Source organism: Scleropages formosus, chromosome 9 (assembly GCF_900964775.1).
Source record: "Scleropages formosus chromosome 9, fSclFor1.1, whole genome shotgun sequence".
Taxonomy (NCBI): domain Eukaryota; kingdom Metazoa; phylum Chordata; class Actinopteri; order Osteoglossiformes; family Osteoglossidae; genus Scleropages; species Scleropages formosus.
The window spans coordinates 4,994,069-5,018,866 of record NC_041814.1 but is presented as its reverse complement, the minus strand read 5'-3'; the positions used below and the strand labels follow the sequence as shown (position 1 = coordinate 5,018,866).

General features: G+C 38.8%; 1 protein-coding gene across 4 annotated transcripts in view; it reads right to left on the bottom strand.

Annotated features, from left to right (window-relative positions):
• LOC108919885 (casein kinase I) overlaps positions 1–24,076 on the bottom strand; it is a 57,583-nt gene extending 33,507 nt beyond the window's left edge. The window contains exons 1-3 of one of the 4 annotated variants that reach the window (XM_018728231.2): positions 23,469–24,076; positions 22,217–22,361; positions 11,989–12,764 (exon numbers count right to left, since the gene is read on the bottom strand). In XM_018728231.2, the coding sequence (XP_018583747.1) occupies positions 11,989–12,216 (228 nt within the window). In that variant the 5' untranslated portion in view covers positions 12,217–12,764; positions 22,217–22,361; positions 23,469–24,076. Of the gene's footprint in view, positions 1–11,988; positions 12,765–13,469; positions 13,628–22,216; positions 22,362–23,468 lie in introns of those variants that run through there. The other 3 variants (XM_018728233.2, XM_018728230.2, XM_018728234.2) reach the window with 3 other exon arrangements.
• Between the last annotated feature and the right edge of the window lie 722 nt (positions 24,077–24,798).

Here is a 24,798-nt window from a genome sequence, read left to right as displayed (position 1 = left end):
GCAGTTAAGGTACATGGTTCTTACAGGGAGCAATTATGAAAATGTTATAACCAATCATACTGTTTTCTTTGTTGCCCTACATAAACACTCATATTTGGTACAGCCAATATTTCTAAAAATGGCCTCCAATGTGATAGCTCTTTGCCACATGTGCCAATGGCTTGCCACAGAACCGCCTGTCTTAGAACTTCGATAGTACCACATAAAGTATGAAAGTCAGGTGCATCAATGATTATGAACATAGCACCTCATAATCAACATGTAAGAAAATACACGTGTACCATACATAAGGAGATCCATGAAACAAAAGACATTGCTACAACCGTTCATAAAAATAAACACATACACACACTTTTTTCCCCTCACAACTACCTTACTACTCAGGACTATGGCATGTTTGCAGTTACAAGATCATTTTACTTGCACAGATAAGTATTTTATTCTGTATTACTACCCAGTATTGGACAAGCCATTATTGAAAAAGAATGAATGAGGACTTAAGATATCATTTACCTGACACTTGTCTCCAGACCAACTGACAATGTTAAGATACTTTACAATTATTCACCCATTTACACAGCTGGGTAATTCTACTTCAAGTTTGCTACAGCTAGGATTTGAACCTGCAACTGTTGTGTCCAAAGGAAGCAGCTCTAACGACTACGGTACCAGGAAACTATAAATAATTTGTGGTATATTAGAAAATATGCTGGTGTTAACATTGTCATGCATTAAAATACCTTTTATATTGGTGTTATATCAGCTGTGATTTCCAGGAACCTTTTTTTTTTTTTTTTTTTTAAACCATCTACAAGAAGTAACGGTTAAAAAAAAGAAAAATAGGGCTGTCACTATCGATTATTTTGGTAATCGAGTAATCAGACAATTCTTTTGGCGAGTAATCGAGTAATTGTTTTTTTATTCACAATAAAAATAGAATCAAGTGAACAATAACATGTCATGCTTTGCATTTCAAAATTGAAAAATAAAGCCATGGTTAATTTTTGTAAGGGTTATAATTCCTTGATTTGTGTGATTTGTAACCATCAAACATCTAACCCAAGCAGGAGTTTATGAGTTATGAAATCACGATGAAAAGTAATGTGAACATTTTGAAACATGGATATATTCACGACTTAACTTCACATTTTGTCAGAGTTTATCATCATCCCATTAAATTGTGCTCTCTGACGGGTGTTTAAGTGGTGAAACTCTTTATAATGCAAATATATCATACATATATCATGTTTGGTCTTGTGTTTAAAACAGCGTGCAGATTACGAGTATTCAAAATGATTAAAGTAAAACTAGTAGTGAACTTACCGTGTTGGCGGAACATCTGTTACACCTGAATGTCACCTTTTCAGGTGCTGTAGCATTGTAGATGTGCTGTTATTGTATTTAAGTTGGTTTTTGTAGACTGCAGACAACTATGTTATCTTTTCCTCTAACGTGAAGTGTTCCCACACCATTGACATTTTTTGCACGGACCCTCATCTGTGCACCACCGCCTTTCCGCCATTTCGCCGAGTACTCAACACGGCAAATTGTACTCAAGGATTTTTTTAAACCAGGTACTTGGTACTATTTTCAATTTTGAAATGCAAAGCATGATATGTTATTGCTCACTTGATTCTATTTTTATGGTGAATAAAAAACAATTACTCAATTACTCGCCAAAAGAATTGTCTGATTACTCGATTACCAAAATAATCGATAGTAACAGCCCTAAATTACACTACTAATCAAAAATATGTAACTGATCCATTTGACAGCTGACACAACGCATCAAACTGCTACCTAAATGGCTTTCACTGGATTTATCTTCTACTCAAAATTAAACACATTAAAAACAATAGAAGGTCCATCTGATGTTCTACACAGCATCACTGGCAAAGAGGACAAGAAAATCTTTTGTCAAATTATGTAAAACAATTTTTAACATCTAAAATCAGGAACACAGAAAGGTACTTTGTGGTAACAAATTAAAAAGTTTAGCAAAATTCTACCACAAATGGCTGGTTTGAAAGACCTGCAAATATCTTCTATAAAATCTCAGTAATTTAAATTATTTCATTAACATTTACTACATTACATGGATGAAATTCAGGTCTGAGGTTTTAAAATTTATTGTAAAACTTATCAATAACCAGCAGAGAACCAGCTGACAACGTGAAGTCTGGGGACCAAACTGCAAACAAGGACACACTAATGCAAATGAAGACATTTCAAAGACAGAAAGGTTGTTGGGAATTCAGAATGGACCAATTTGCTGAATCACACTTAGAGCCATATAACGGCTCATCACCCCTACGCATAAAGATTTATTAAGTCTTACCAAACCCACCAGCCTTCAGATATATAGCAACATTACAAGTTAAGGAGAATTATACAAAGTAACGTAGCTACAAAACAACCTTGATCAAAGCATGAATGATGCAGCACGTGGTATAGTGGTTAGATCTATTGCTTTGATATTGAAAGACCCAAGTCCAACCCCAGCTGTAGTCGTCTTGAGCAAGATTCTTTCCCTGAATTACTCAAAAAAAGGGATATATTTATAAGGCAGGATGGTGGCACAGTGAGTAGTGCTGCTGTTTCACAGCACCTAGGTGGTGTGTGAGAATTTGCGTTTGATCCCTGCTCAGTCTGTGTGAATTTTGCATGTTCTCCCCGTGTCTGTATGGCTTTATTCCAGTTTTCTCCCACAGTCCAAAGACATGCTGTTCACGTTCACCCATGTTGTGTGAGTGACAAAGTGTGTTCCACTGCTGTATGGATGAGTGACTCATTGTAAGTAGTGTATCTAGCAGTGTAAGTCATCTTGGTGTGTGGGCTGACAACACTACGTAGACTTCATTGGAAGTCACTTTGCAGAACAAAGTGTCTGCTAAATAAATATAAATGGTAAGTTATTCACAATTGGTAACTTTTGCTTTTTAACCAAAAGACACTTGCAGCTGTAATCCAAGTGGACAAATTGCATTTTTTGCCCATTTATGAAAGAGGCATGATAAAGATCAGAACAAACAAAGCTGGTGATAAAAACTAATAAGATGAAGAAGGTAAAGAGTTAGCAAAAAAGAATAGCACTTCAATTTCTCATCCCTCCGGAACCATATGGAGAAACATGCTGCAACTCATCTTTTCCTGAGGTTTCCCATGCTTGATGCCTTTTCTATTCAACTCCCAGCTGTAACTCACATCTAAACAGATGAGTTAAATTGATTCAGATTTGCCCATTTTCATGCATGCAGTTATGAAGGGGACAACCAGCACCAACCATTCAAGTTCCATGATGGCCCATTTGCGCCAGAAAACGACTTGTATCCGACTGCCGATCTGAGCTTATCTAAATCTGACTAATCCATCCCAGCCGACAGAGGTCAACCCAAATCTAGCAATATACTCAATACAGATATATTAATATTTTAACAAATCCCAGGAGAAACTACTGAATTTAAATGATTGTCATGGTAGAAAACAAAATAAAAAGCCAGTAGTTGGTGAACAGCATAATTTTATAACAACCATGCGAGCACATTTACATTTATTCATTTAGCAGACACTTTTCTCCAAAGCAACTTCCAATGAATACTGTGTAGTGTTGTCAGCCCACACTTTATTCACCTAACGTGACTTACGCTGCTAGATACACTACTTACAATGGGTCACTCATCCATTCAGTGGAACACACTCTCTCTACCATCCACACACTATGGGTGAACCTGAAAAGCATGTCTTCAGATTGTGGGAGGATTTTGATGTAATGCACAATTCATGTCATGTCATACAATGCAGAGAATAGCCCACCTAAAAGAAAGGTTAACAGGAATAAACCCAAAAAAGACTAGAAAGGCAATATGATCAGCAACATTAGTATAACAAGGCCCAAAAAACAACATGAAAATCACTTAAAATAATTCCAAAATTCAAGACTGGAACTATTTTCCTAAAGCCATGAATGAACTTAACATAAGGGGGGGGGGGGGGGGGGGGGGGACATCTTTGATGATCTACTTTAAGGTCTGGAGCACCTTTAAGTTGTTAATAAAAATTAAAAAAAAAATATACATCATAAGAAATCTCCAAGTTCCAACCATTTCCAACTTTTCCCCCCTCTTGAACAGGATCCATTTCTTATTCAAATCCAGAATCCACCCCTGCCTCTAAGGTCCTCATAAGCTGAAACAATAGCTGAGGTCCACAGATCTTTTCATAGCTCTCCAGCAAGAACTACCGATTTTGTAATAATGGTCAAATGAGAGACATAGAACACTTTGTCAATTCCCAGTACGGCCCTATCAATCGCATATAAAAAGATCTCTTCCTCCAGACTCCATCTACTGCATTGCTTTTCTTCCCACAGGGGGGCTTTCCTCTGTTGCTTGTGGCATGTCTTTTGAAAACTCTGAATGTCTTAGACCATTTATTTTAAAACTGATACAGCCAATTCACAACTTCAACATTTACATTTCTTTATTTAGCAGATGCTTTTTCCAAAGTGACTTCCAACAAACTATGTGGTGTTATCAATATCTTAAATTGTTCAGATTATGTCACAGCCATTTTACATAGACTCAATTTTTCTAAGAGCACTAATATACCTGGTCCAGTGTATCATTTCCAGCAATTATTCAATACTCCAATTCAATACTTTAGCTAAACTATCCCATGCTCACTTACAACCTACATTTTTTCAGACATGCATTATTTTTCCATACAAGAACCATCCCTAACACCGCTGACCTACAGAAAAAGCTCCAAAAATTCTCTGGTTTCAGGCAACATACCAAATAAAATTTGATTGACAGCACCACCCTGTACATAAAGACAGAAACAATGGAAGAAGGGACATTTCAGTGGGCAGAACACAAGTCTTATAACCAGAAGCATTAAGGACATCAAGTGGGAGTAAGTGGGAAAGCAACGGCTGGCCAGTGTCCAGTGGGCCCCCAGTTCTGTCAAATTTCAATCCCCAGATGGTGAGAGCAGCTTCTCCAATATGACAGCACATCTGTGGGCACGACCGCTTCATCCGGCCCTGTTAGTGACCAACATCAGCGGTAATAAGATAGGCTATCACTGTGTTGAGATGGAGGATACACAGCCACGGGTAACAGATTTTATTCTCATAATCCACATGAGGAATTCACTAAAGCACTTCATCTAAACTCCCATCCAGTTCATTTTACAGCTTGAGCTAAATCCCTCCTTTAATAAGACTGAGAAAATGAATAAAGTGTTAACATTTTATTCATTACACAGAAGTCTGCTTCCCAACATCAGTGGGTCTCATTTACTTTGTGAAACATATTAGTCAAATGTCAGTTTTATATCAGAAACATGGTTACTTCTTAAATTAATGACTGAACACAAATAGTGTTGGATGGATGTACTGTGCCCACCGCAATTAACTGCTTGCATTAGAGACAAAACCAGGAAAGAACGACTGTATAACATGACTTCCAACACAAAACGTACCATCATGACTGCTATTTCCATCAGTCTTCCTATTTACCCACTGCACTGAAAAGTTATAAATTTAAGTTTTCAACAGTATAAAAAAACTGAAAAATAGCTATGTAAATTCCTTAACACTTGAATTGGATTTATATTTAATTAAGTGATTCCTGTCCCCAAAATGATTTGTAGCATTAAGCTACTTACATTGATTTACTCATTTTTAGGCACACCACTCCTGTAACCAAAAATAAACCTACAGTTTTAGCTTCATTCTAAAAGAAGTCTGAGCGCTAATATGGGACAGAGAAGCTAAGGCATCACCTCTTGCCCAGCCCCTAATATGCAGTTTGCATGCAGGGGCATATAAAATCCACTGGCACCTAGCCCAAAAGCATCTGGACCAAGAGGTCCAGGACCAGTCAAAGCCCAAATCAAAAGCCTGCTAAAGGAACCAATTTTACATGCTGGTGTAAAGGCAAAGCACACACAAATCATATTTCTTACACACAGTTCACTCTGTGCACACATGCATGTCAAAGTACAAAGTCAGTACTGTTGGTGGTGTGCTGAGAAAAGTGATGCTCCGTGTGATGGTGGCAGCATGCCAGAGAGGAATGGAAGTACAGACGGTTCCGAAATTCTAAACTCTCGAACAAAACTTTTTGCATTAAACTTTTTTGGAAAATGATTAGTATTTATTTTCCCCCATTTGAATCATTTGTCAAAGCCTTACCAAATGCCCAATGAATTTATAAACAGTCAACACTGACTTGTGTTTCTCAAGAGTAGAGATAGAAGGTGAACAAGCTGTAGATGACCCTATGCTTTTTACACATGCCAGTTTTTAGCCTGTTGGTAAAGCTTCGACCCGCCATCATCTTCCACCTTCATGCAGTAACTCTGGCTAGGAGCTGAGGTACAGATGTCTGTGATTCAAGGTAAACATACAACTTATTTTATTTCTTTATAATTGTGCTTTTATTTTTATTATGACAATTTGTGTGATGTGTGGCATAAACAAGGGACCCTGGAGCCACAGATGAGCACAAACCCTGATGTAGCTCAGGGAATGGTTCTTTATTTTACTTTCTTATTTACACCGTGTCATAAATAGCTCTGCTAGGGGACCCAGAATTCCCAGGTGCATGCAGGATCCATCAATCCTGTGGAGATGTCAGGATTGCTGACATTTACATTAATTCACTTAGCAGACACTTTTCTCCAAAACAATGTACAACACAGTAAAAAGTGCATTTCACCAACAGACAAATACTGGTTCTCAAAGTATAATCAATACTTTGCCCAATAACACCATTTTGACCGGTATACATTCTATCTGCAGACTATCTGCATACAGAATTCATGATTAACCGCCCCACTCATTCCATGTTACACTACAATTACAGTGTCAAATCAACTCTAGGTCTCAGTTAAATATGAAAGCAGAGGCCCAACTTTGAAGAAGAGGAGCAGATGTTGTTTAAAAATTTGTGTATTTTCCATGGTTATGCAACATGCAGAGAAAAAACTCATACACTGGCTCCTCAACTTATGAACAAGGACTGGAAAACTGTTAATGACTCATCCCCAAACTCTAAAGTAATATTTGCCCCCAAATTTGAGTAAAAAAAAAAAAAAAAAAATCATACATGATAAAAAAAATTCAGACAGGCATCCCTGTTTAATCATGGGTTAGGTTCAATAAAAGAATGCAGTTATACAGTAGCTAAATCTTTCCATTTTTTAAATGTCAATATACTGCAAAATTTAAACTAATATAAAATTGCTTAAAACAAAAATGCAGAACTTCCACAAATTTACCGAATCCTGATTCATCCCATCATCCCAGCGTGTGCAACGTTTGTCATCTCGCCACTATCAACTTTCTATGCTTCCACTGTAAACTGTACCTTTGAAAATTTGTTACTTAACTATATATATTATATATCCAAAAAAGCAAGTCTACTATTTTAATTCTTTTCATGACTTCATTAAGAGCAATTTAGCAGATGGCAGACACACACATCTACTTCATTAAACTGTCAACTCTTGGGGTGCTCAGTCTGACTGCAAACATCCCAGAATCTTGTGCTTGTAGCCACAAAGAAAGGCTTCAGAGCGCTCCCAGCTGTAATGTTCCTTGCCTCTATACTGCATAAAATTTGTTGGTTTTCATGGTATTCACATGGTATTCAGCCCACTAAATCTAAATATCGGACAAGCTGAAACAAATTAATTTTGATGGGTTCTGCACAGCAAGCAATTAAAATCATGGACCAGCATTCAGAAATAGTCCTAGTTACATTTCTACAGTACCTAGCAAGCTAAGTAGTTTAATTTATGAAATGCAACTGGTTTCATAAGAGAAAAAAATCTTATATTTACTGTCAACAAAAGTATGAGTTTGTCAAGGGTTGTTTAAAAATACAAATTTGACCAAGCATAGGTTCAGCATTTAAACTTAACCTAAACATAATGTTTCAAAAACATGGAAAGAAATTTTGAAAGTAAAAAAAATAGAGTTTAGAAAGATTGACAGATCATTGTGCCATGTTCACTGCTAAACTAAATGTCATGTATGATGAAATAAAAATGGGAAGTCACACAATCAGGGCATCTGATGACTCACTAATTTTGATGCCAATTTAATTAATAAATTTTACGACAGTGGTGCAGTAGTGTATCACTGTAAAATATATACAATCCAGTGGGTAGCATAGTGGTTAGGCTCAAAGCCCAGTCCTGCTTCAGTACCCCACACAAGGCATTGACAGAACTGATACAGAAAGAACACAATGCTCTATATACAGTGTGCATGAAGAAAAATAAAGTTGATTTACAACATGAGCTGATGTGGCAAAGGCATCAGTGTAACAAAAAAGTGTAATTGATGAATAAATGTTCATGCACTATAACCTCGAGATCATGGCTGTTAATGGAAAAACCTTCATACAACTATTTCTGTAATGTAACCTTTTTTTTTTGTAATTACTAGTAAGGAATTTTTGAGAACTGGATAAAGTTTTAGAGAGCTACTAACGTAATGTAAATAGATTCATACAGTGGCTTAAGAATCACACGTCTGTAAGTCTCTGCTAATGTAATGCGCACATTGTATCTTCTATGGTGTGCACTGCTTTGGAGAAAAGCATCTGTTAAATGAACAAATGTAAAAGTAATTGAAATGTAAAGAAAACAGAAGGGAAAAAGCATTCTCAAGGACGAAGAAAAACTGACCAGCATGAATATTTTGTGCAACGTCTTTAACAATTTATGTCTTTGACAGAAACTTCTGAAGACAAATCTTACTTCTTAACTGTGGCTGAATCAGACCGTGATGCAAATTGTACCAGATCTTCCCCAGAAGAGTGTCCATAGTGAATAAAGTGACTTTTTATCTACTGCAAGAGATGCATTTAAATTTTATTAAAAAAAAAAAAAAAAAAAAAAAAAAAAGCTTTAAACATCTCTTCATTACCAGTTCATATCCCTAGTATTAACATTACATCTTTTTATCTATAAACCACTTCATGTCATTTTCAAATACATAACACTCACCATCCTACAAATTAATCTACAACCCTAATTCCAAAAAAGCTGGGACATTATGGAAAATGCTCATTAAAAAAAAAAAAAAAAAAAAAGGGAGTGATTTCTAAACTTACTTTGACTTGTATTCAAACAAAAACATAAGGACAAGCTACTTCATGTTTTACCTAATGAACCGCATTGTTTTTGAAAATATACGCTTACACTGAAATTGATGCCTGTAACACATTCCAAAAAGTTGCAGCATTCGAGTGTTTACCACTGTATAACATCACCATGTCTTTTAATAACACTTAAGAAGTGCTTGGGTACTGAAGACACCAGCTGATTTAGCAAGTTTAGCAAACAAAATTTTCCCACATTCATCCATTATCCAGGTCTTCAGCTGCACAATTGAACGGGGCCTTTGTTGCTGTATTTTGCATTTCGTAATGTGCCACACATTCTCAATCGGACACAGGTCAGGACTGCAGACAGGCCAGTCTATGACCCGCAATCCCTGCTTACGCAGTCATGCACCTGTAATCCAGGCAGAATGTGATTTGGCATTTTTTGCTTGAAAATGCAGGGATGTCCCTGGAAAAGTGTGTCTGGGTGGCAGCATATGTTGCTCCAAGATTTGCAGATATCTTTCTGCATTAATGGAAGTTCAGCAATGACACACCCCATACCAAGAGAAACATTGGCTTTTTGACCTTACACTGATAACAGCTTGGATGGTCTTTTTCAGCCCAGGGAACATGATGGCTATTTTGGCAAAAAACTCTTTGAAATGTTGACTCGTCGGACCACGAAGAACAATTCCACTATGCTACTGTCCATCTCAGATGAAACTAAGTCCATAGAAGTCTGGACAGTGTTGATATATGGTTTCTGCTTTGTACAGTAAAACCTTAACTTGTGTCTGTGGGTGCAGCGGCAAACGGTATTGCCTGACAAAGGTTTACCAAAGTATTTCTGAACCCAAATCATGATACAGTGACACGGTGGCACACAGCGCCTGGGTGGTATGAGAAGACATGGGTTCGATCCCTGCTTAGTCTGTACGGAGTATGCATGTTCTCCCCCTGTATGTGTGGGGTTCCCCTTACAGTCCAAAAGTGTGTTTTTCAAGTTCACCCATAGTGTGTGAGTGATGGAATATGTTCCACTGATGTATGGATGAGTGACCCATTGTAAGTAGCATACTACTAGCAGTGTAGATTTACTAGCAGTGTAAATCACCTTGGTGAAAAAGGTGTGTGGGCTGATAACACTACACAGAGTTCATTGGAAGCCGCTCTGGAGAAAAGCGTCTGATAAATAAATGTAAAATGATATCCATTACAGACCCATGATACTAAAGACTGACTTCTGAGAGATCAGAGATCATGTACATTCAGAAGTGGTTTTCACCCTTGCCCTTCATACACCAAGATTTGACTGGATTCTTTGAATCTTTTCATTGTATTGTGCTCTAGAGGATGAAATGAGATGTACCGTGCTGAACTGGGAAATCAAGCTACCATACAGCAACAATGCCATTATTAACCTGTAAACTGATTTAGAAATCTTATTTAATCTAAGAAAGCGCAGGAGGGGTGGTATCAGCCACTGGCATTTGGACCCCCAGAGGTTTTTTTTTTTTTTTTTTTTCCCCTCCCTTGCTTTTCGGTTGGGAGTTTTTTGTTCCTTTCCACCATGGCCAGTAAGAATACTTATTGCTTTTTTTGTTTGAATACAAGTCAAAGTAAATTTACAAACCACTTTTTGGTTTTTTTAGCATTTTCCATACCACCCCAACTTTTTGAAATTAGGGTTGTAATATTTATTTTGATTCTATATATTATGTATTTAAAGTAAATTCCTCTGATATAGTGCAACTGGTCATCCAATATTCTGAGGGTGGATGTCATCTCATTGGGAAACTTGTAAAGTTCATCACCTTCAGTCTGCCCATGAGTCAAAGCACTACAGAGGTATTTCCAGGGGTCAGAGTCCAACGGATATGCCCAACAAGAATCATTAATCATTTAAGAGGCCAATTCCATGTCTGACATTTAAGCTGATGCCTGACAGAGAAAAAACATGAGGTTCTGCTGATGGAATTTGAAAGGATGTATGGTCCTCTTGAAACCCAGAGAACATATAAATGTAAGAAGCTATAGTCCTCCTGTAAACTAGGAGACCTCCATTCTTCATTCACAGTCCAGAACATAACAAATAGGCCAGTTTGTTTTTAAGTGGTTATGGTATCCTTTAGAGATGCTGAAACAGTACTGCGTGCCTTGAAATTTTGCAGCATATCATAAGCACAGGTCCACTTTCTCCTTTCAAGAACAATTTTTTTCTGCATTTTTGTAAACACTGGGTATGGTTCACTTGTGAACATGAGCCTATACCCCAGATAAACAATCACAATTTTCTATGCAAAATAAAAACAATGTTATTCATCAACTGCTACTGCCAACAGAGGGGGCAATGCAGGATTACCTTGTGGACACAAAGACTGTTGGTCATCACTGAATGCAAGATGTGCACTTAAGTTTATAAAAAAAAAAAAAAAAACCCCACTAATTCCAAACTTATTTATGTAAAACATTAATACTACATATGTCCATTACCAAAGACCTACTGTCCAATGCAGAGTCCTGGTGGTCCAGAGCCTATCCTGGAAGGTGTGAGGCATAGTGTACCTTGGACAAGATGGTTATTCATCACAAGTTGATCACACAACCTTCCACACACACACACACACACACACACACACACACACACACACACACACACACACACACACACAAATGGACAGTCTCAATTTCAGCTGCAACACGTCTTTCAGAAAATAGCAATGCACCTGAAAATTAAGAAGGTTGAAAGAAACATGGAAATGAGAATTAAAAAGAAGCAACAGTAAGTCCAACTGGACTTGGTACAGAAGAGTACTGGCCCTAGTGACTTCAAATGCACTCTACACCACCAGGCCTGCCTTACCAGTTTGATAGCCACATATTCGTTGGTGTACAGGTTCTTCCCCAGCCTGAGCTCTCCAAAATTTCCACAGCCAATCTTCTTCCCCACGCGGAAGTTGGGGCCGACCATAAGCACCCCGGAGTTGGTCCCTGTGCTCCGACTCCCATGTGCAGTCCTGCTCCCGGCCACCTTGGACATCCTTTTCCCCTCGTCGGCCTCCCCCTTCCCTCCTCTCTTCTCAAAATCCATAAGCTTGTGATACCCTGGCCTCTCCACGGTTACTCCACGGCCATTCAAATCACAAAGCCACCAAAACAACTTCCAGGGCGGTCAGGGGGAGGGAGGGTATAGATATCAAATGAGACGAGAGATACTTCTTACACATATATTTATATATGTGTGCAGTGCAAAAAGAAAAAAAAGTCAGCAAAAGGGGAAGCACCCAAAATTTGACAAATTGTTTGTTCCCTGTGATTTTCCACAGTGAAAGATTTTTCCACAGTTTTCTCTTTTGTGATTTTCTGACCTGAGTCTCAGAGAGGCATGTCTCCCACCGGTGCGGGCAGGTCGCGCTGGAACAAAAGCGCGCTCACCCTTGTCGATGGCAGGCCTCTGCGCGGATGCTTCAGAAGTAGCAAATTCACAACGAGATTCTTCCCATGACCCTTGGGCTGGTCACTCATCAATAGAGTGCCACGCGTCTCATGTTTAGACGTAGTAGACAGACACAGCCACAGAGATGACGAATCGAAGCCAAAACAGCAGAGAAAGTCTGGGTTCCTTTTGTTACCAAAGACCTGGAAGAGAGAAAGTCATGATAAATAACTGTTAGTGGACTGAAAACACCTCGACAGCAGTTTTCCCACATAAAATTCCAAACCAAAGGTAACTATTTTACTCCTACAGCACTGTACCACCTGACAAAGTGCAATTAACTTTCACACACACCTATGAAATTATATTCAATCTCTTACTAAATAATTTGAGTCATGTGTCTGTATCTGAAGCTCTTTACCTGCTGCTGAATTAACTGAGCTGTACCTCGCCTTGGAAAAAACCATTTGCCCAATACATAAATGTGTAGAAACTATAATTTAAGTATTCAATTTGTAAATAATTCAAACTTTTGTTTTAACTTTTAAACTCAAGTTAAAATGCATCTCAGTATGGGTCCTGCTCTGGGTGTGTATGCAGGGGTGAAGGAGTCTTAAAATCAGACGTCAAATATAAGGAGTGAAGAGTTCCAGAAAATTGGAATTTTTACTTACAATTCAAGCCAATTTATTTTTATAGCGTGCTCTTCTCACACAGTGACACAGAGTGCTTTAACACAGGCATAAGGCAAGAAAAACAAATACATCAGAAATATTCTTATGACTGTAAAAGGTGCACATCTTTCACAGTAAAATACCGCTTTATGCCTCCTACTACTCCATTAAACTCATTTCTCATTGAAAAGGAAAAAAGAAAAAAAAAAAAAAATAGAAAATGTTTAAAAATACCTTTGAAATTTTCTGTGGTATCGACTGGTAACATTCAGCAAAAGACCAGAAGGACAACCTATGCTGGGTCATTATCAGCAATGTTTCCTATTGTTTAGCATAGGGAAAAAAAATAGCCCAAATATATTATTTCATCACCTTTGATCCAAATTAATATCACAGAGCAGGGAATCTGGTATACCAAAAACAAATACATTAATAAAACCTTGAACTACCTGCATTTGTAATAAGAAAAAAAAAATAAAATACACTTGCAGATAGAACTTGACAGAAACCATTAAACATATTAACATGAGTCTATGAAAGAAAAACAGAAAGCATGATACTCCAGCTGTTATTCATACTAGAATTCAGCTGTTAATTAATGATCTGATGGTGGACTCTGGCACCAAGGCTGCCTGTCCTTTTCCAACAGTGGTTGAAGAGTAACCAGATGGACCTCACTTGTTTGAAGGTGCCACACATCAATGGGAAAGTTTGTCAGTCAAAAATAAACTCCAACTGATGCAGTTCTGTTAATAGCATCTCCCCACAGGCTTGAAGCTGACTCTCCCTCATAACAAATAAATACACCATTAGCATACACATACATTTATTCATTTAGCTGATGCTTTTCTCAAAGGTAACTTACAATGTTAAGGTAGGGTAATGGTACTGGAGTAACTTAGGGTAAGTACCTTGCTCAAGGCTACTATGGCCGAAGGTGGGAACCAAGCCTGCGACGTTTGGGTTCAAAGGCAATAGCTCTAACACTACCAGCACATAGTACATACTTTATTTACCTGACCAGATTCTGGATACAAAACAGCAAGGTTTTATATATTTAAAAGTATGTTGAATACATTCTCAAAGTTAGACAGTATATTCATTCAAAATGGCAATATGGAACATAAATTATTTAGGCATTCATTAATTTAGCTTAAGTTTTTCCTCTAAAGTAACTTACCATGTATCATCTATACTGTATAATAACCATTCACATAGTTAGGTAACTTTTACTGTAGTTCAGGGGAACTACCTTGTGCAAGGGCACTACATCAAGAAGCTGATTTACATTTATTCATTTAGTAGGCCCTCTTCTCCAAAGCAAAGTACATACATCTCACAGAAAAATACAACAGAAGGAGAGATCAGGATGCAGAAGAGTGATTCTAAAAGATTTCCAACCTTAATCCTTTGACTCCAAATACAGCAGCTCTAACAACTGCTCCAGCTGCTGCCTCCAAATAATGACCTGCACATTTGTACTGTTTTATAGAACACATTCATAAACAACCTTTATCATGTTATTGGAAATCTGGTCTCTATGGAAAGGAGTTTATTATTGAGGTCAAGAATTTGAAGGCATTAAAGAACAACTTGCTGACTTAGTATAACCCAAAAGCACCAGCCTCTGGGTGCCCCGTAACAGGAAAATCTGCCAAAAAATGATCTAAGGTAACAGAACTTTAGTCTTCTGTAGACAACATTTTTCCTAGAGAGAAGTAATTGCCACTGCTTTTCTTTGGTTTATCAGTGGTCCAACATACCAGCAGGCAGACAGAAACAGAAAAAACACACAAACGGAAAGAGAACAAGACTGCCAGAAACACCCTTCCAGAAAACTTTCTCTCCTCCATTCATGAAATCAAGGTCTAAGAATACATCAGGTGAGGGCTGGGGTCTTGCAAAGAGGTGCATGCATCTTCACAAACTGAAACACTACTTCTGCTGCTGCAGGCCAGACCAAGAGGGCTCTATTCAACAACTCCATCCTCTCCACAAGAACTCCTGAAAAGTGCGTAATACTGAAACGGCAACCAGAATCCTCTTCTCTGCTGCACGCATTTCACTGATTACAGATAATGTGTAATCAGTGATGTCTCTATGACGTATTTGCCTCTTAACTCAGTTAGTACAGTAACTCTGCATGTAGCCTACTGGATGAAGACAGGCATAACCCAAAGGTCACTGGTTCAAGTCCCAAAAAATGCTCTGCTTCAGCAAGGAGCTCACCATGAATTCTTCCAGTAAAGTTACCCTATTGTATAAACACATAAATAACTAAGCAGCATAACAGTAAGTTGCCTTGGAGAGAAGTGTCAGCTAAATAAACAGTAGTTCTGAAAATACAGTAGGAGTTGTGATATTTACCTTAACCAAGGGTTGTGATTGGTTGAGATGGTCAATGTGAAAAATAAGAAGTATATACAGTAGGTGAGTCTTTAACAGAAGAAGCTGTGCCCACATGCTTTGAAGTGTGACGTATTAGGCAGTAATATTTCTTTCTAGTCAGCCATCGCTATCTACCATTGGGTGTATGTGCCTTTGTACATACTTATGCAAAGAAATTCTATCTTTTATTACTGTACATTTGTTGCATTTAGGTGATAATGGCAAAAATTAAGTAAAAGCTACATCAAAGTTTTACAAAGACATTTTACCCACTATAGTGAAATAGATATGTAATCGGGGGGAATTCAGCAGTATCCTGCTGTATCCTTGCTGAAAAAAATTCAGCACACCTGCAGGAATGAGTATGTGACAGATTGAGGTGAGCAAAAAATACAGTTGCCCCACTGTCCTGTATCCTGCAGGAAGAGTGGTGGTAATCTCAGTCATATGAACAGGCTTTGCGCTTAGCCTGATCAATAATCATTTCTGCTTGTAGATCAGTCATATACTGCTATCAGTTTGGCACAAAGGAAATATACTGCAAAATAAGAGCTTATATTCAGGCTTACCAACCCATTTATTCATGCTCTGCTTTGGATGTTTTATGAATTTGACAATGAAATCCAGTGACACTGAAAGTAAGACTAGAGTACCTCACAAAAAAATTTAAAACATGTTATTGAGTTCACAAAATACAAGCTGTTACATTCTCTCTAATGTCACCATGTGACTCAACTGAAGCTGACATCAGCCTGAAAGAAATTTGAGAGAATAAGATGAAGCACAGGAGTCCTGAGGGTAGTACAGTTGCTAAGGGTTTGTCAGGAACGGGGGACAGCAGGCTGCCTATCAGTTCATGTGCAACTGCAGGCTACAAGTTCCTTGAGTCAACCAGTCAAGTTACTCATATTTTAATCAACATCTCCTGTGAATGATATGCAGAAGCAGAAAGTTCCAGACATTCAGACATTAATTTATTGTTTTAACACAAATAAGAAGTTGATATCCCAGCTGTTTTTATTTTTAATCCAAATGCTGTAACCTAAATATGCCCATATTAAAATTGTTCCCTTGGTCTCATTTCATACTATTCAACATAATTTTCCTTAATTTAGTGCTCTTGTTTCAAGAATTATATGGCTTTCTTGCAAGGATGCTTTGCTAAATATACAAAAAAAAAATATTTAATAAAAGTATGTACGCATGTAACAAGGTGAAACAAATGGGTTTACAAAATGAAGAATCAAATCAAGAAGGAATGATGTTGTCATGGTGGACAAAGCCTCTGCTGCAGCCCTCATGTATGCCATAGTCATATGAAACTTTAAAACACACTTGTGGGCTTGTTGGCCACCTTCCATACACTTTTAGATGCATAAAGATCTGGATAAGGAGCTTCTGAATTTAATTGTTTCGAGAATAAAAGTATTGTCTGCTTCAGTTGAACAATGGCTACCACCAAAGTAAGTGTACAAGCAAACAGTATATTTATTTACATTGGGGACATGTTGCAAATGACTAGTATTCAGTCATTCACAAAAACTCAAGTCAATTTATTTTATAGAGTGCTCTTCTCCCACAGTAACACAGTGACTGATATTAAAAATACAGGGACTTTGGAAAAGGTGTGGTATCCCACTGTTAATATTATAATGAGGAACAATCAAATGTAGTTAAAACAGATTCTAGCTTTAAAACCCATGCATACACAAATTGATAAACGACAGATTACACAAACACAGAAGGGTGAGTTACCAAATGACAAGTCTGATTAAAGCTCAAAAACAATGAATGTACTTTTTCAGCTTTTTGAATAGGGGTGGGCAATATATATAATTTTTTTTTTTTTTTTAAACAGAGGGCCAAATCAGAAATCCAAACCAAACACATGCAGATACTATACATCTTGTGAGCTCTGTCATCAAAAATATTATATTCTACATAGCACATAAATTTCTCCTCACAAAGACATGTCAAACTGAATCTGGTTACTTAGTTTACCGTACCAAATCTGCGAAAGGTACTTTGTCATTAGGTTTTCAATAACCCTGCTTTGCCACTATACTGTACTCATCCAAGGAAATACATTTTCTGAACAAAAATAATAAGAACACATCTTTAGAAGTTTAGAGATACAATTCCCCCCCTCAGTTATCAGTTACTACACTTAAACAATGACCTTGCCCAAATCAAGTTAACTAGTTTGGTCACAGCATCAACCACATGGTTAAGTTTTAGCACTGACTTGCACTTCTATGGCATGCATGAATGTCATAGAACTGCAGTGGTGCAATTAAACGACGCTTTCAGTCGTGCAGTCACACATGCTTACATTGTGTACATGTACATTTCAGTTCTGTTCTTGAATGTATTGTTATGATTGATTCGCTGTATTTTGAATAATCAGCAGCCTACTACAATGCTCCTTTGCTGTGAGTCTGTCTGTTTGGAGTATCTCCGAGTGTTTAAATGGGTTTCCTCCCTGTGCTACAGTTTCCTCCCATGATCTAAAATCATGTTTCACATGGACTGGAGACTCACGATTGTCTATAGTGTGTTTATATAAATGCCCTGTGATGGACTTGCATACCATCCAGGGTGTTCCCAACCTCATACCCTGTGACAAGCTCTGGATCCGTAACTCTGCAGTGGACAAGTAGTTATTGATAATCGATAGATGGAGTAGCCTAGTTTATTACAAAAGTATGACCATTCTGTTCAGTCAAATAATAAACATAAACATAGCGCAAACACACCGATCAGCCAAAACATCAAAATCACCTGCCTAATATTATGTAGGTCCCCTTCATGATGGCAAAATAGCTCTGACTCGTCAGGGCATAGACTCCCCAAGACCTTTGAAAGTGTCCTGTGGCATCTGGCACCGAGATGTTAGCAGCAGATCACTTAAGTCCTGTAACTTGCAATGTGGGGCCTCCATGGATCGGACTTGTTTTTCCAGCACATCCCATAGATGCCCGATTGGACTGAGATCTGGGGAATTTGAAGGCCGAGTCAACACTTTGAACTCTTTATCATGTTCCTTAAACCATTCCTGAACAATTTTTGCAGTGTGGCAGAGCAACTGCTATCAGGGAATACAGTTGACATGGAGGGATGTATGTGGTCTGCAACAATCTTTAGGTAGGTACTATGTGTCAAAGTAACATCCACACGACTGCCAGGGCCCAGGGTTTCCCAGCAGAACATTGGCCAGAGCATCACACTGTCTCTGCTGGCTTGCCTTCTTCCCATAGTGCATCCTGCTGCCATCTCTTCCCCAGATAAACAATGCACACCCACCCGGCCGTCCACATGATCTTAAAAAAAAAACGTGATTCATCAGACCAGACCACCTACTTCCATTGCTCCATGGTCCAGTTCTGATGCTTGCGTGCCCATTGTATATGCTTTCGGCAGTAGACGGGGTCAGCATGGGCACTCTGACAGGTCTGCGGCTAGGCAGCAAACTGCAATGCACTGTGTGTTCTGACACCTTTCTCTCATGGCCAGCATTAAGGTTTTCAGCAATCTGTGCTATAGTAGCTCTTCTGTGGGATCGGACCAGACGGGCTAGCCTTCACTCGCCACGTGCATCAGTGAGTCCGGGGCGCCATGACCCTGTCACCAATTCACTGGCTGTCTTCCCTTGGACCACTTTTGGTAGGTACTATTATTTTAAGGTTGACTGTTCACATTATTCAGATGCCAAAGGCAAGTTTTAAGTGCAACACTTGGAATTTGGTTAAAAGGAGGAGTAGTGTTGGAGACTCAAAAAGAAAATCTGAAAGCCAGCCTCCAAAACACTCGTTACATTGCTCCATGACTTTTGAAAAGGCTACACGTATCCTAATTTACATTTATCATTTAGCTGATTCCCCCCCTAAAGCAACTTTGTGTTAAGCTAGTTACAACCATTTACCTTTTTAGAATTATGTCATTTTTACTGGAGGATTTTGGATAAGTACCTTGCTCAAGAATACTACAGCTGGAGGTGGGATTTGGGTCCAAAGGCTGCAGCTCTAACCATTACATTATACTTTCTACACTAATTATACATCATAGAAACCTTAGAATACCACCAAAGAACTTCCTGTGAGGAGAGAAAAAAAGGCATACCACATCCACCTTAAAATGTAATACAACTTAAAACATCTCACTACATATACCAAACCTTAATCACATGTAAAAAGTTTTAAAAAAAAAAAAAAAAAAAAGTGAACCACCTGCTGAGAGGACCTTTTGTACAAACAAAAACTGAAAGTAGCTCATGATGAAACTATAATTATAAGAGTCACAAAGGCAGTCTTGAATTGCTGAGCTCTCAGTCAGGGAGAACATGAAGGCCAAAAACAGCAATTTACAAACTCATGTTTTGTACAAGTACATTCTGACATTACTACACAACCTTTCCTTCAACCACACACAATTCTTTAGTTTATGTCTATGACAAAGTTGGAAAATTTTTCACATTTATAAGCATATCCATGTACAATAATTTTACTTTTAAGAGGCATGGAACCCTTGGAGTTAAATGAATGTCATGTAGGGAGCTCCTGTAATTTAACGTAACTGTTTAAATAAATTTTAAAAAACTATTATTAGTAGGATGGTGACTAGGAATCGTTGATATTCAGACAAAGTTTTATGCAGCTACTCGTGTGATGTACCTTGGTTCATATGGAGAAAAAACTAACTGTACTTAATCCTGCATCTGCAACTATGTCTCTCCTTTTGCTAATATAGTGCACACATTGTATTTCTTATGAAATGTGCATCACTTTGGAGAAAAGCATCTGCTAAATCAGTAAATTTAAATATAAAGGATCTGAAACAAATCAAAAAACTAGTATTCACATCTGACACAATCCATCCACTGAAAAACCTCATCAGTACAAACAATGTGATAGATGCACACACCTTACACACGTGTAACTTGTCAACAGCCAAATTTTACAATTGCAGAGGAAGGACCTGGCAACCCACCTCTGTTCCTCCCTTGACTTGCCTTGGAAACTACGCAAGTGGTCGCTATGAGTCGGCTCCAACTCGGCACCTTGCATGCATGCAAATGTTACAATACTTCATGCAGCTACTCGTGTGATGTACCTTGGTTGAATCACATGTCTGCATCTAAGTCTCTCTTTCTGCTGATACAATGCACTTTTTTTTCTGAGATGTACATTACTTTGGAGAAAAGGATCTGCTAAATTAATAAATGTACTTCCTCACATCTCATATAAACATAGAACCCATGACTCAAAGGAAACACTTCATGAGCTATCAGGTGGACAGTACACAGTAAATATAATCTGAATACAAATTTAACTCACCATTAGGTGCAAAGCAAGCAATTTACACATTAGTTGAAACCTGTAGGTAGTTACTTTTGTATTCTAACTTGATTTTGCAAAAGACAACTACAAGAACAAGCAGCATGTTCCTAATACCCATGAATTACTTCATAAGTACATATTAAAAAGCAAAACAGTACCTATCCATCAAGGCAACACACATCAGCACTGCCATTCAATCTTTAAATACAATCCACTTCTATATTCTGTGGATCATGTTTTGCAGACAAAATGCTAAATTATCAACTTTGCTGACATTTCTCTAAAGCAACTTACAGTGCTGGGTTTATATACTAAGCTACTTACAATTATTTATATATTTAGACAGCTGGATAACTTTTACTTCAGCGTTTCAGAGAAAGCAACTTCCTCAAGGGTACCACAGTAGAAGATGGGATTCAAACCTGGGTCTTCCATGTGGACCGCAATCGTTCTATTACACTCCTGTGGCTGCGGTTAGTTGTAAATAGATAAATAATAAGTTATTCAAGAATTCAGCACCTGCAGAGCACAAACCACCTGTTGCTCCAATTTTCTAAAAACGTAAAGTGAATATATTTTTAAAAATTACCCTGCAGTTTCTTTTTAATGCAAGACTTGCTCCATTAAGAAACAGATTACATAGAAATAGGATCACCACCTTTTTCATGAAAGGAGGCAGGAAAGAATTTAGTATTCACAATTTGAAATGAACTAAAATCACTTGAGTCATATGGAAAACAAAGATCAGCAACTCACCCCATAGTTACTTAAATTTGTAGTGAAATTACTCCAATTTTGTATATACATAATGCTTAACTAGGCAACTGTGGGTTTTCTGATTTTTCATTTAACTGATAATATATCACACAGCAATATGACGACAAGTCATTTAGCCATGCTCAATATTTTCTCAGTACAGCTAAGACATTTTTACATATACATACATTGTTAAGCACATTACTGTAAACTCAAGAAACCTTCATGCTCAAATACTAGTGTTCCACACCTAGCGTAACACTAAGTAAATGGTATGGGTCAGTGTACATGTGAGTCATTTAATGGTCACATCCGTCCACCTTAAGAACTGTTCATAAGACAAGTTAAGCAAGTAATATTTTTCCATTAAATGTTATGGGGAAAAGAGAGCCCTGCTCTACATTGTTTCACTAAGTAGCACTTTGTATGTTAATGTCGAACGACGAACACATCAAATTTCAGTTCTCTTAAAATTAAAAGAGAATAATATCTTGGAGTTACCTCAATTTCTCAGCACGGGCACACACCTCCTCACTCTCCTCGCACGGTGGAACCCCCGCCTGTTCACACATTCGCGTTACTGAACAAATCATGACAGCTGTTCTTCACGGTAAGCTCCATCAATGGGTATTCATCAATGAAACTGCTGTGGAGGTTATACAAATAATATATTAATTATTTAGTTTATATCTCATGCAGCAACCTTAGGCCAGCCAATCAAAATTCAGCTTTCCGCCCAGTACTATTTCGCATAATAAGCATTCAAAATGAATTTTGACAAATCAATTGAAATGGCTAATTTCCAATCGGATAATTTTCCCAACAACGTCAACGACACAAAGTTTTACGTCTCCCAACAAAGTCGCATGAAGCAAGAACTTCCCTCGGCTCGAGTAAAAAAAAAAAAAAAAGAAAAAGAAAGAAAAAGTTCACAAAAACACCTCGCGGCGAAGTTGTCGGAGCCCAACGACAACACGTTACTATAATGCCACTTTCAAACGTTCCCGTGGCTTTGGTTAACTTTTGGAGGCAACAGACTGAGCAGTCCGACCGGTAGCGAACAGTTAGCTCTTTTGTTAGCAACTTTCTTACGAGGAGCTATCGGTCCCACACCACGATATCCAGTTTGCATTCATTTCCAAGTAGCAGCTCTATGACTATGTGTCTGCACTTTTACACACCACAAGCGGAGCCATTTCTGAATACGGTTCGGCGAAAATTAAGGAAAAGCGTTTTAGTAGGGACAACTCGCCCGAGAAGCCAGCGGCACGGCTACTTGACTACAGGAAGAAGGTGGACTAGTAGCTACCAAGACTAGAGCTAACGGACGCCTCATCCTCTGTTCTCCTCGGCCATGTTCACAGTTCTTCCACCGTTTCGCTCCGTTCCACACGCTAAGCTAAAGCTAGCAGCCGGAGCATCTCCCGTGGCCTAATGATGCGCACAGAGCCGCCGTCGCTGCCGGAACAAGTTGAAACAGGACAGGCAACGGCGAAAATCCAGCGACTCCGCGGTGCCCACCGCCAACAATGGCCTGCCGAACCGACAAATTTACAGGGAGTGCGCGGCGCTTCCGCTCAGACGTTCCGAGCGGACCAGGTTCTTGCGCCGAAATGCCGCGTTTGTGTTCAGAACAAACCACAACATCGAGGGCAACTCCTTCATCAGAGACCCGTAATTTGCCTTTCGGTAGTGTTGACGAACGCGCGCGCGCTCCAACACACCAAGCTATTGAATAAGACGGTCGGTTTACCTGTCTTGATGCGAGATCAGCATACGCAGATCCCCATTTTGCCCTCTGTACTAATATTTTCGCGATTTCTTATCCTCCTGCCTGGCTCAATCTCGCTGTTGTCTCTTTAAGCTTCACCAGTGCCCGAGCAGCCATTCGTCGTTCCCCCCTAGTCCCATAGCTATCGCTACGGCGACAAATTAACGTATCTAGTTTAGAGAATAACGAATCGGAAAGCCTTACCGCCGTTTGGAGAAAGTCGTGCGCAGCTGTAGTACGACGTATCAACGTACTGGCCGCCCACACGCTCAACGGGGCTCCCTTGCGGAGATAACGTAACGCTGTCATGGGAATGGCGATTTGGTGAAATCCGGCGCTATTATCGTAGGCCAATCGGGCATGCGGAATCACACAGTACTGTGTTGTTTCATTTGGTTCCTGAGGCTCAGGCTTCACTATGCCACTAGAACAGACTGCACCGAATACAACACTTTTAAACAACGTTGCACTTTTATACAGTGCAACTGCAGAAAATTGTAGAGTCTGTTGCAACGTTGTATAATCATGTATTTTCCAACCAGATCCAGGAGACTCACTCAGGGCGTGTGTAGCTTCTCAGCTGCGTCCATGTGCACACAGTCTCTCTGAGTAAGGCTTTTTCTGTTAGTCAGTGTCATGCTAGATAATTTTAAATGTGTCGATATCATTAATGTATTTTTCATTTTGTGTTCTCCAAGTAGGGGGTGCGGTGGCGCAGTGGGTTGGACTGCAGTCCTGCTCTCTGGTGGGTCTGGGGTTCAAGTCCCGCTTGGGGTGCCTTGCGGCGGACTGGCGTCCTGTCCTGGGTGTGTGTCCCCTTCCCCCTCCGGCCTTACGCCCTGTGTTGCCGGGTAGGCTCTGGTTCCCTGTGACCCCGTATGGGACAAGCGGTTCTGAAAGTGTGTGTGTGTGTGTGTTCTCCAAGTCCAGCATTAAACCTAATTCAGAGAATGTTCTGTTTTGCGGTAACTTCTTACGAATATGCTTAGGTTAGTATAAAAACAACGTTTTATTAAACGGGAGTTTATATTTTGTGCAGTTACCGAGTCTCACAGCTGGGTCCCAACAACAAGTGGGTTGCTCTGCCAAGCACATTTTTCCAAATAAACTACCACTAAGTTATTTGAATGTAAATAACTGGCAGTTTTTTTCATTTGTTGTCTTTCAGTATATTTACTTTGCCCTTAGTCTAGTTCTTATCCAAGGCTATCCATAAATTATTCTTATCCACTTACTTAGCTTGATTTTGAAAGTTTCACACTCACTGGTCTTCAAAAGTTTAGAATCACCAAGAAATTATGTTTTTGAACGA